The 13,084-nt window shown below is 40.0% G+C and overlaps 1 protein-coding gene across 1 annotated transcript in view; it reads right to left on the bottom strand.

Moving 5' to 3' along the window:
- The window catches only part of AHI1 (Abelson helper integration site 1), a 90,017-nt gene extending 77,678 nt beyond the window's left edge, over window positions 1-12,339 (bottom strand). The window contains exons 1-4 of the mRNA XM_082302744.1: window positions 12,296-12,339; window positions 7,648-7,719; window positions 6,694-6,815; window positions 267-877 (exon numbers count right to left, since the gene is read on the bottom strand). Coding sequence (XP_082158870.1) covers window positions 267-877; window positions 6,694-6,815; window positions 7,648-7,657 — 743 coding nt within the window. The 5' untranslated portion in view covers window positions 7,658-7,719; window positions 12,296-12,339. The remainder of the gene's footprint in view (window positions 1-266; window positions 878-6,693; window positions 6,816-7,647; window positions 7,720-12,295) is intronic.
- Window positions 12,340-13,084: the final 745 nt, after the last annotated feature.

Genomic DNA, 13,084 nt, shown 5'->3' with positions numbered 1-13,084 from the left:
GTTAGTTAAGAGGTTAAGAGCGAGTTCCAAACAAACATCAAATAGCAATGGAGGATATTTTTTTAAAAGTTAAAAAGAATCTGTGAGCTAAGTATTAATCATGACAGCCTTTTGAGAAAGGATTTGGTACTATTTTTTTCATAACAGAATCATCCAGTTAATCACTTAGAAAATATGAACAATTTATCAGAAAGCTTCTGCCTATCTTAAAATGAAACATTTTGCTTAAGATTCACAGACACACCGTGTACAGTTTGTCATGTTACCTTGTTTCAGCTTCACTTAAGATTGCTCGTTCTTTCTTCTTTTTCTTCTTTTTGCCCACTTCATTATTCAATGCAACTTCATGCCTTTGAACAGTGGTGGTAGATTCAGACATCTGTTCTTTAAGTTTCTTTCTCATTTTCTTTTTAATTGCATTTGCCTCTTCCTCAGCCACATGCAGCTGATAGGCTTGAATTAGCTGCTCTTCTTCTTCTAATTCAGTTACATTTCTCACTTCAGTCAAGGAATTTTTGATCTTTCTATCACCTTCTTGACGAGGTACATCTGTTTGTGATTTACTTTTTGTTTTCTTCTTTGGAAAATCATTAGTCTTTTCTTCAAAACTCCCCAATTTAGCTTCATATAAATCTTCCTCCTCATTAAATTGTTCTTGTAACAGTGATTTCTTTTTCTTCCTGTTTGACTTCGGCTGCTTCTTCTCCTCTCCACTAACAACATCATTGTTTATTTTCTCTGCAATTGACGCTTTCTCTCTCAATTTATTTTTTGTAAATCTGGGGCTCTCTTCTTCGGGATTATATGTGTTGTTTATAATTGCTTCATCATTCACACTTTCCTTAGATAGATCAATATTATTTCTAAAGGTATCAAGCTATAAATGAAAAGAACATAAAACATACTTGTACTAAAGATCATGTTCTAAGGATAAACATTGCTTCATGTTATTCCTTCAGCAACATTACACAAAATAAAATTAAATCAAAGATCTAGTTATTTTGTTGTTTCAATTTGACAAGTGACAGATTAAAAGTCAACAGAAAATTCACACTGAAAAAAAACCATTTGGTGTTTGGGCACCTCATTCTCAGTGTTACACTATGTTTTCATATGACTTTTATGTATATGCAGTGAAAAAAGGAAATCAACAAGTCTACTCCAAAAACAGATGCCAATATTTTACGCTATAGAGGACTTGAAGATTATATGCAGTAGAATAACAAATACTTTCGTCCACTGAAAATGCAAGTGAGAGAGAGATTTCAGGCTCAGCTCTTTGTAGTCTCTTGTACTGAAAGCTGCTTGTCAGAATTAAATTTTAGCCAATGCATTTGTTCAAGCACTTCTGCTGCTAATTTTTGATGGTTTTATAAAAAACACATTGTAACCTTTCCTCTCTCCTTCAGGTTTCTATTTCTGGTTACTAAAGGTTATAATGCCATCTCCGTGCCTCCTTGGATATGTTCAAGGTCAGGCTGGAAGGGCTCTGAGCAACCTGATCGGGTGAAGGTGTTCCTGATTATGGCAGGGCACTTGGGTTAGATCACCTTTAAAGTCCCTTTCAATCCAAACCATTATTTTATGATAATGCCAAAGAACAGAGCAAGTAACTGAGGTCTAATTCTGTAAGGAGGTGAAGACACAGATCTCTGTTCCTTGATGTAACTTCTATAAAGTCACTGAGGTTCATTTACTTCGTTGTCTTACAGAAAACTCTCTTCGAGTCTCAACATGGAACAATAGAAAGGGCTTTAAAACACAATGAAAAGAAATGAAAAAGTTTGGAGAAAATATAGGTATCTGCATACAAAGTTTTATTTGCCAAGACCTTCTTCTTCAATAAACACATTGTTCCCTTGTATTCAGGATACCAGTTACAGAATCATGTTTGCCTCAAAAATTTGTAAAAAAGGACAATATGTGTAATAAGTATGAAAAAATTGTCCTTGTATCTTCATCTTCTACTTGCTCAAACAAATCACTAACATCATATTTATTTCTAAGTCAATGATTCAAGAGGATGTGGAAAATTTCATACAAATAACTTGAAATACAGAACAGAGTACGGAAAATAAAAGAATTCAAGCATCAGGCTCTGTATAAACCAAAAAAAAAAACCCTAACAGGATAATGCTTCCTAATAGATTGTTCACTTCCAAATCTTTATTTCTATTAATAACTTCAACTGTAGAGTATGAGAAATAAAGATTAAAACACACTGACAATTAAGACCCAACAGTGGCCAATAACTAAGGTCATGCTGATTTTTGCCCTTGATAAAACATCAATCCACTAAGCACAAACAGTAGAATTATTTGAGAAATCCTAAACAAAAAGCCCTCACCTTTGACCTGGTCAAGAGTTTCTAAAATAACTCTGATATTCAAGAATAATCTCCTTAAAGAATCTACCTGATGCAAAAACTGGCTTGAAATACTTACTAGAACTCGTTATTTATTATTGCCTACAAACAAAAAATCATGGATTCATAGAATCACTCAGGTTGGAAAAGACTTCTAAAATCATCAAGTCCAACCATATTCCCAAGTGCCACATTCACAGGCCTTTTGAACAATTCTAGGGATGGTGACTCTTACCATTTCCTTAGGCAGCCAGTTCCAATGTCTGACTATCCTTTCAACAGAAAAGTTTTTCTTAATATCTAATCCTCCTCTGGCACAACTTGAGGTTACTTCCTTATAACACAGACAAAACACAATCTCAAACTACAGCAAATTTCAGGAACATTAATAGGTACTGCAGACAGCACAAAGCTGCTTCAGCAGTTCAAACATAAATTCCTCAGATAAACAGCCTGTATGATCTCAATTCAGGCTACCTTTTCCACATGCTGTAATTGCATGATATAATTAAACAGAGAGGAAAGATGAGAAGTTACAAAACAATAAAGTAAAAGTCAAGAGGTTCATAAAAACCTGAGGACTCAGGCAGAGGTGGGGATTACTGGTACAGATTCTCTGTCTGAAACAAAGAAGTGAGAGATATCAGCTAAGAGCTATCATCAACAGATAAATACAGAACTGAGTTAGAGAAAGGAGTTAGGCTGGAAAAGCAGCTCAGAAAGACAGGCCTGTTTCTGGAGTAACTCTAGAGGGTTGCTGACCCTGAACCTGACTTTCTCAGCCTAAAACATGGAACAAATAAGAAGGCTTTGTTTCAAAACAGCTCTGTAGCCACGTTACACCAGGGCAGAGGAAGCACTCTCCCCTGAAAACAGCCTTGCTGGCACTACTGGCTTGAGAAGAGCAGGAGATGGGTGCCAGCCAAGGTGCACACAAGTGGGCTGACACTCCAGGTTCACACCACAGTTAGTCAACCCCAGGTCACATCACTGCCATTCATGTCCCAGAGCTGATAGCAGGGACAACACCTAAGAATCTTACACCTTTTCAAAAGGGCTTCTCAAATACGCATGAGTGGAAGCTGGCAACATATCGAGTGATTTTGTCACGGATATCTGGAAACTTGTGTAACCAGATTTACAGAGGTACCTGAATTTCTGCCCATAATAACACAGGCACACCTTGAAAAATTAAGGATGGACACTGCCAGCCCACTAAAGAGCTGACATGTAAAAGACCATTTACTTACAACTGAATTGTTAATAAACGCACTTGTGAAGATGGCTTGTTGGGTGGGAGGTTTAAGAAAACCTTAATGTACTAGGAAACCAATTTTACTGCCACTGCTTGTGTAAGACTATAAAATGTAGACACTCAAAGCTAGAAGAATTTTTATTTAGAGATAAGATGGGCTTGGAATTTTTTCACCAAATTCTAACAGAAAACATTGAGAAAATGTGTGGATCAATTATATAGTCAACTACTATCAATTCTCCTATTTTACACACAAAAACCAAAAAGCTAAAATCCAGTGGAAATCTCCACAATTATTCACTGCTTTTCAGCCTATAAACCAGATAAATCAGTTGCACTCCTGCCTTGAATACAAAACCCAAGTTATCAATGCCTGTCCATCCCAATATTGTAATCTGATCAGATAACAGTCTAGGGAGGAAATTTTTCCCTTCATAAAGGGATCTAACCTTTTCATCTGGTAGAAAATTTTAAACATCCTCTTTTCAACCACAGAATTGACATTGAACCAAATAAATTCAATCATTTTCATGATGACTTTAGATAGATGAATGTACCTGGACATTACCTGATCTGAGGCTTGCCTCATTCCAACAATTTGTAATAGGAGGCATAACTGGTAACAAATAAATATGGTGACTGCCCTAGAAAGGATGTTGGCAAATTCACTGTCTGACTGTGTCTCAAGCGCTTGTTTTTCCCACTATGCCTTTAAGCTTCACACCTACTTCCCCAGGGGCTCTTTACTGAACAGCAAACCAGAGCTTTCACTGGCCACAGTTGAGGTGTATTTCCATCTCCATTACAAGCTCTTCATTCCTATCAGTTGTGGCTTCAAGTTCATCCCGCCCTACAGACATCAACCTTTCCTCTTCCACGCAGACTGCTTCCTAGCTCTCCAGGCATGCTCTCCAGGCAATGGGCACACAGAGCAGAGCAGGCAAGCAGGCAGGCACTCTCCTTATCCTCACTTCTGTCATTTAAAACCACAGCAAACCCCTGCAGCTCCAGAACTCAGGTTTCAAAGAAACAGTGGACTATAAGGGAAAAAGTCTTATTAATCTTTAAGAAAGGCTAGAGCAAAGACAAAGGAAGGAAATAGACTGGAACATTTCAAGTGGAAATAGGCTCTGAACCGTGACCTGCTTTTGATCAAAGCTGGGAGACCATTTATGGCAAGTGCATGACACAAAGCCAACCATCACTGACAAATTTCACATTATTTCAAGATATCTGAAACTGTACAGTTAAATCATATGAACTGAAGAAAACGGGAACAAAACCAGCCAACCTCCTCCATCTACCTACTCTTCCACTCCCACACACGCTTATTTCTTGCAGACTGTTTATTTGCTGAAGCTTTTACAGAAATTTCTACTCGAATGCAACTGGCATGGAAAATACCAACCTGAGCTCCTGCAACTTTGTCACACTTAAAGGAAATACTCAAAATGGTCAGTTAGAGGTTTCAATACAAGCTCTCCTCAAGTTCTTAGTTTTTAAGTGGTTTGATTGGTAATATTTATAGCTTCAACAAAGCCAGAAATTTGGGCTTCCACACTGATCCTAAAAATGCTTCTTAATTTGCTTCATACCACTAAGTTTTGATTCAGATCACTGTGATTTTAAGTGCTTCTACATAACTCCAAAACACTAGTGTTTTACATCAGAGACTTCTGGAATGGAAACCAATTTCAAAACCAGAGCAAATTTAAAATATTTATGAGTAATATGTAGTTGCACATGAACATACAATTATGTGTTCAAAATACTTATAAATTACAGAATTAATAATTAACATTTCATTAAAAAGTAAACTTAACTGAGGAAGAATTTAGTCTTTTATTTACATATATGCCAGTAAAAAAGGAAAAAACCCACCCTCTAACTCTCTGTGCTTTAGACATCGTTGATTCTTTGTATAGACAAGTGACTAAATAGCATATACATCAAGGAATATAAATTTTTAAAAATACACACAAAATCCAATTTCAAATTGTCAATCTAAGACCAAACAGCAATACTAAGTTTAATATATCTATTCTGAATATACTTAATATATATAACTACATGTAACCTTTATGATATTACATAAAATACAACTCATTTGTCTTAAATGAGTATTAAAGAAGGCATTTTCAGAATCTGATATGGATACAATTGTAAGAAAAAAGGCTGAAAATATAAAACCTAACAGGAAGAAAATAAAAAATCAGAATATCTGTCTGCTAAGCAAATTGCTTTCTTTCTAAATTCTAAATCTTCCAAGTCAATAATCAGGTATGCATAAACTCGTGCATGAACTTTTATTGAGCTTTTATTCTCCTCTTCAGGAAAAGGCTACAATGTGAACCATAACTCAGAGGAATTTCTGAGGCTTTTTTAATGACAGATATACCACAAACAAAAATGTCATCTAACTATAAATTCAGGGTGATAGAATCCTTCCTAATCTGCAAGTCACAAGCTAAAGCCAAAATCTTTAAAAAAAGTCGACATGTGAACACGGAACCACTAAAGATACAAAGCTGAATGGAGAAATTCACTAATTACTGAGATTAAAAAAAAAAAGGACAGAATGGAATAGTTAATTATTATCTCTAATATTATTACACTTTCTCATCAGCTCTCAATTGACAGCTGTATTAGACATACATACCTGTATTACACAGATGTAGTACTCTCAAAATTAAATACATTTACAGACATAATTCTACTAGCTCTCAAACATCTAATTAACTCCTGGTAAAGTCAACTGTGATTTTGAAAAATTTTATGAAAAAAGGGAATGGACAAAGAAGTACTGGTAGACATTAAATGAGTGCATGCCTGTATGTGCCACTTTCTTTTTACCAGTATTATAGTCTATATAATTTTGGCATACCTCCAAGGACACTTTGCTGGTGAACAAACAAAAAATAAAAGCCACACCAAAAACAAGGGATACATGCAGAAACATATTTTACACTTTATTTTATTTAAATGCTTACATCTTTTTTCAACAATATGTTTTCCTGATCTTTTTTCTGTTAAGGAAGGCAATCAAACAAAGCCTGCATGTGTTCCAACTCACCACAATACTCTCCTGAGAGTCAAACTTCTTTTTCTTTGATTTCTTTGTGTCTGCTAGGCCAGCATGGCGCCTGAAGATTTCCTCAAAGCGGACTTTGGTTTTTGCCTTTGCCTCACTTTCAACTGCAAAAAGAAATCTAGAGTATGATTTGCTATCTCAATAATCACTGTTGTTAAAAAAAAGGGCACAATCATGCTTTAAAATTGCAAAGGATAAGAATTATTTATCAGGGAAAGTTTACCAACAAATTCACTTTGTATTCAGTTAAGAATTTCCACTGGCAACTTAAACTATACAAGGATAACTCAGCAGCTTTCCACAGACACACACACACACACCAGTCTTGTTGCTGAAGACAGCACCATCTACTCTGCCTCCTGAAGAAAACACATTTTGAAGAGTATGCACACCAGGATTAGCACAAAACTTGGGCTAGCCAAAGCAGAGGACAGATTATTGCCCCCCCGTTTATGAGCAGAAGTGACACACTGTCTTTGAGGAGAAGCAGCAGCTCTGGGTTCTTACTGTGCCTGGAACCCAGAACAGCACCATACTGAGACAGACCTATAAGAGCCAGGAGCCGGCCCTCTGCTTTTCTATGAATCATGATACTGCCACCAGCAGCATTTCAACCTTGAAGCAATAGGTGTTCTAGTTCCCCTCAGGTAATGCTTAATTTGCAACTAAGAATTCAAAATGCAACCTGGCACACCACTGAGAAAGGCTGTTGAATCCTCAGCTAAAGGTATTTACCACTGTCATTACAACTTTTTAAAAAGCCCCTGAATTTAAAACAAAAAAATAACACCACTTTGAAAATCAGCTATAATAATGAACTTTAAAAGGAGCCAATGCAACATTAAAGATTTATATAGGACAGAAATAACTTCTATCATTAGCATCTAGTTCTAACCATAAAATATGTAGTGGAAATCAAACACAAAGTATCCTTACCTCCTCGCATTTTCAGTCCTCAGTTAGAAGTGGCTCAACACAACAGCTGCTTCTCCCTCGGAATTCACCATTCTATTTAAAGTATTTAAAAACCATCATTAACATAAGTGGTCCATAGACTTGAAGTTAATAATTCAATCTGTGCTAATTAGTATTAGGGATGAGTACATTTTATTTAGAAGTAAGTATTTCCCTATTTGTCTAAATTATTAGAAGCTTTCACTATCAAGTCCCAGCTCTGATACTTATTATATGAGGGTAAATAAAAAACAACACTACAGCAGTTTAATTAGCTGTATTTCTGGACAGTAGCCAAATAATTCAGCACTGTAGTCCTCCAATCTTCTAAAAAACTCAACAGTTTATTGAAATAATAATGACCCATGAAACCATTTATGTTGAAGCCTTTCTAATCAGGTTCGTCTCCTGACAGCATCATTGAAGAAGCCAGCTGATAGTTTCCAAGGCAAAGGTTAGTATCTGACAGCAAATCTAATTTTATTACAAATCTCTACATATTTATGTTTATATAAAGCATCTGTATTTTTCATAAAGCAGACAAGCAACTACATGAAACTTATTTCGCTAAAGAAAAAAAATGTTAGGCCCTCCTGGTTGTGGAGAAAAGCCTGTAAATGCAATCCAAACAAAGCTTGAAGGCAAATAAAAATATTACACAGGTTTATCTTTTCATCAAGAAAATTCAGACTGTTCTACAAAAAACTTTAATACAAAAAGCTGTTGTGTAAACAGTGGAACTAATGAAACATAGGTTCCTATGCAGGTGTGATATTCCCCTTAGCCTTCCATGCAATGAACTCTGGTACCTATGTCCCCCACAGCCCATCAGGAGACAGCTCCGAGTTCTCCCTAGGTAACACGTCCTGTGAGACAGCAGCAATTCACATTCACTGCACACCCAGACTACACTGACCCTAACCAATTAAGACGTGGCATTAAATACTGCCAGGCTGTGTAGTTGCACTACTCTCACACCATTTTGGTCCAAGCCACCTGACACTCACCCAAACTATGCCTGGATACAGAGCAGGAGTTACTATGGATTACTATTAAGAGGCAGTTTGCATGCAGCTGCTCTGATTTGAGGCAGCAGGAGTTGATTAGCAGTGAAGTGAGCCAAATACAGCACTTGGCCCTCAGCACTAAAAATCCCTCCTGGACACATACATTTCACCAGCACAGGAAAGAGCTGAGGCTATACTTGGGTCCCCAAGCATCTGCACCACCCTACCCTCACATCCCTCTCATCTCTTTCACAGCCTTACTTGCACAGGCCTGTTACTTTCAGGTCATTTCACACCCATTACTTACAGTGCTTTGGTTTGATGGCTATCCAAACTAAACCAAATTAAGGAAAAAAAGGCAAAGTGTTCAGGTTGGTTTGGGATTATAGAAGAGCTGATTAGTCAGATGCCAAGAGTAATTAGTTAACTTCATGTCTTTAGCATTTATACTAAGTATCCAACAATCTAAGGATGTTTCAAAAGAGTAAGGACAGCCGAACAAACTCCATTGGAAGAAAAAAAATGTTTAGTTTTGCAATATGCTTCCAAATGACACTGATGAGGTTGCAGTATTTTCACTATCTACAACATGTTCTGACTCCCAAAGCTAAGCTTTACTGTCACAACTAAACCAGTAACTGCTAAAAATAACACTTCTTACCATTCATGGAAAGAGAAAACACCTTTGAAAAATAAAACTGCTTTTCCAAGTTATACTTGGTTAAACCAAACGGGCATTTTAAAAGTTACTAAGTGCTGCTTTTGAAGTAGTCAATTCACAATTGGCTAGAAACCACATAATTCAGAAGAGTAGAAAACTAAGTAAGTTTATAAAATACACCAGATTATATCGCTTTAATCATTGACTGAGGACCACAGGAACACGGAAAAGTATCTTACAATTAGCTGAATGATTTCAACAAGCCCTCAAAAACTAGTTAGAAACAAGAAATTAAATACTGAAGGGCTCTTAAATTTAAAGCAAAAAATATGAGAGACAATACAGAACACAAAAGCAAAATGAGAAAAGTGCATACCTATTCTAAGTATGGAAATGAGTTTCTGGTCAAAGGTTAAATAAATTAGTCCACAAAAAACCCAGCCATCCCACAGGTTGGTTAAAATATTAATTTTGCAGATACTTTTTGACTATAATGGAACAAAGGCTAGGCTCACCTCACGTCCACAAGCACTCTCTGTAAAATGCATAATTTGCAAAATTCACCAATGAGTGCTCTTTGTTTATTCATTAAGTGTCTACCCTGTTGTGGCAATAAAATTAAGAGATAAAGTCCTCTAATGACAGTGCCACTGTTTAATAGGCAATTCCAATTTAGAACTTCATGGTCTTTGACATGGTGCATTAAAGCAACTATCAGGCTTGTGTAAATATAGATCATTAATCAACGAGGATAACAACAAGGCTGTTTACTCAGTGTAATCTCACCTTAGAATAGGAGAGATTTAATCGTATATCAAAGTTCAGCAACCACCATGCCCCAATGCAAATAAGCTCAGGTATCATTAATTTTGTAAAACACATTTTTGCCTCATCAGATTGGATGTCTTCCATGTTAGTAAATATAATACAATCCAAGACCAACAAAAACACATACCTGGAACAGTGGCATATTCCAGCCACCAGAAATAAACAGGAAAACAAATTCATAAAGCCCAAACTTCCAAGAATTAATATACTTTCCTGAAAATAACCTAGTTTGCTCTTCTGCAATATTCTATCTGTATTTATAAAAGTGATTCTACATCAAACGCTTGCTCTTTTCACCATATTTTACAATACTCACTGAGTTGCTATATTCTACACCTGTAATACAGGGAACTCTATGCTAAACGTGCCATAAAGGTCACCATACACAAACCCCACTTTTACTGGCCACTAAAAGATACAAATTAAACCTATGCTATAATGAGCAGAACATACAGAATTTGCACTACATAATGGGAAGTGAAAAATTTCTTACCTAATTATAACCATTTAGGAAACTGAGCTGACAAAAATTGCACACTTAGGATTTTCCCAAACTAAATTCTTCATTTTTCTTTTGTCGCACTGAGTGAGCATAAACTTCAGTGGCTGAAAACAAGTAGAGCATCAGGCCTTGTTTGCTTCTCATCTTTTAGACCACAGAGGGAAATCTTGGGTTTTACTAGTAGCTTTCTAATTAAGCTACATGTAGGGATCGCTACTTTGAGATGTGAAAGAGCTTCAACTCAGAATTGTACAGCAAAATTACACAGAGATGAATCTGTTCTTCTTCACTATTGACAAATCTGACAACGAAAACCAATCCAATTTTATCAGCGAAAATTCAGTCTTTTAGTCCAGAAAACTGACAGACAGCTTTAAGTGACAGACCAGGTAAACTCCTATGTTCTTGCATGTCAAATAAATACTAATAAAAGTGCAGTAGTTTTCTACCAGTTTAGATGTGCCTGTAAAAACCTTGTGCTCATACTAATTAAAAAACACGCTTTAAAAAGCTGGAGCTTTAAAAAGCTCCGTTTTCTAGTAGTAACATATCAGAAAGTTTTTGCTTCAGAGGTTGTGGTTTTTCCCCCAGAAATTTGGCACCTTTAGTCAAGAGAAAGTTGCAAACAGACTGATGGCAAAATTACGGACTTCAGTTCTATGTAAGGAAATACAGCCGGCTTTTATTGTTTATTAAGTTTCTGCTTTATTTTAGATTATAATTACGAAAATGTGTTCTCAGCAAGTGACCACCCTAAGTATTTTTATTTCCAATGTGACATTCTGCTTTGCCTGGAAGAACAGTGGTAGATTTAAAAGGCATAAAAGGACGTTCCAACCACACACCGCAACTGGACTGACCGATGAAATTATTCAACGAGGATGTGACGTGCACGCAGATGCGCATCCCTCAAGCGAGGGAGGCATCCCCACGTTGGAGCCCAAGGTGCCAGGCATGGAGCAGCACTGGATATTCACTAGTGAACTGCCCACGCAATGTCACCCCAGCGAACTAGAAAGCTCGTGAAGAGCGGAGGGCGAAACAACACCGACCTGGCGATTACGGCTTCCCGCGGCACTGCCCCGTGCCACCGCGCCGCGACCGGACAGCGACAGCGCGCGGCTCGCCCTAGGCCGCCTGTTCCGAGAGTCACCGCGGGCTCCCTCTGGGGCTACTCCGGGCACCCTCGCCAGGTGCGCCGCCCGTTCCCGCTACCTCCCGGAGCGCGCCGAGCCCCCCGCGCACCCCGGCCCGCGCCGGCCGCCGCCCATCCCGCTCCCCAGCCCGCTCCCGCCGCCCATCCCGCTCCCCAGCCCGCTCCGGCCGCCCATTCCGCTCCCCAGCCCGCTCCGGCCGCCCATCCCGCTCCCCAGCCCGATCCCGATCCCGCTCCCGCTCCCCGCCCGCGCGCGCCAACGGCCGCGGTCCCGCCGCGACCCCCGAGCGGCCCCGGCCGAGCGCGGCCCCGGGCTGAGCCCCCCGCCCCGGGGAGCCGGGGGAGGGAACAGCGGCGGGGAGGAGTTACCCAGCCCTACCCGCCCCCGGGGCCGCGCACTGGGACCAGCGGCGGCACACGCCCGGCGGGGCCCGGCCCGGGGCGCGGCCCCGCTCCCCGCCGAGGGCATCACTCACGTCGGCCCCGTCCGCTCCCTTGGCGGCCGCGACGTGGCCCGGCGGCTGCTGCGGCCGCCCCGCCTCCCCCCCTCCCTCCGCCAGTGGGCTCTTCGTTGCCGCCGTTCCCCCCTCCGCAGCGCCGCGCGGCTGGTTCCGCCCAAAACAATCCCGGCTCCCAAGGAAACGGCGCGGCCGGCGCAGGCGCGCAGGGAGGCGCGGCGGGAGCGCGGGGCCCGGTGCCGCCTCCCGGCGCTCGGGCGGTGATAGGACAGCGCGCTCTACGCGGTCTCCGCGCCGGGCCCTGCGGTGCCTCCTTCCGCGTTCCAGGGCTGCTTGTGGAAACCTGCTCCCGCGTCATGAGCTGCTTGTGAAAAGCTTGCCGGAGGCATGGGACGGAATTGTTTTCCACTCATGCGTGATGAGCTGGTTACGAAAACCTATTTGGAAACGTGAGATTGAAATTTGGCGGGGTGGTTGGAAAGACGGTGAAAAGCATTAGAAACGGAAGCCGTCCCGCGGATACTTCATGGTCCATTAAAAAAAAAAAGTGTCGAAAGTACATAGGAGCTCTCGGAATTCAGACTGACAGAAGTTGCTGCCGGAAGAATAAAGTCTCTGTGTAGTGGGCTCTGTAGAGCTCAGGAGGGCAAGTGACAAGTGCTTGGAGTGCACGCAAGCTTTCTGCAAATAGCGGCACAAATGGATGTCCTCGAGCTATGCAGATACCGGAGAAACTTCTATTTGTTGCCTGATTTAGTAGTTGATTAAAGCGGTGTTTTGGGGGATTTTTTCCCCGTTAGGGATAAT

This window comes from Coloeus monedula (genome assembly GCF_965178545.1).
Source record: "Coloeus monedula genome assembly, chromosome: 2".
Lineage (NCBI taxonomy): Eukaryota > Metazoa > Chordata > Aves > Passeriformes > Corvidae > Coloeus > Coloeus monedula.
The sequence above is the reverse complement of the archived record's forward strand: the minus strand, read 5'-3'. Positions and strand labels throughout refer to the sequence as shown.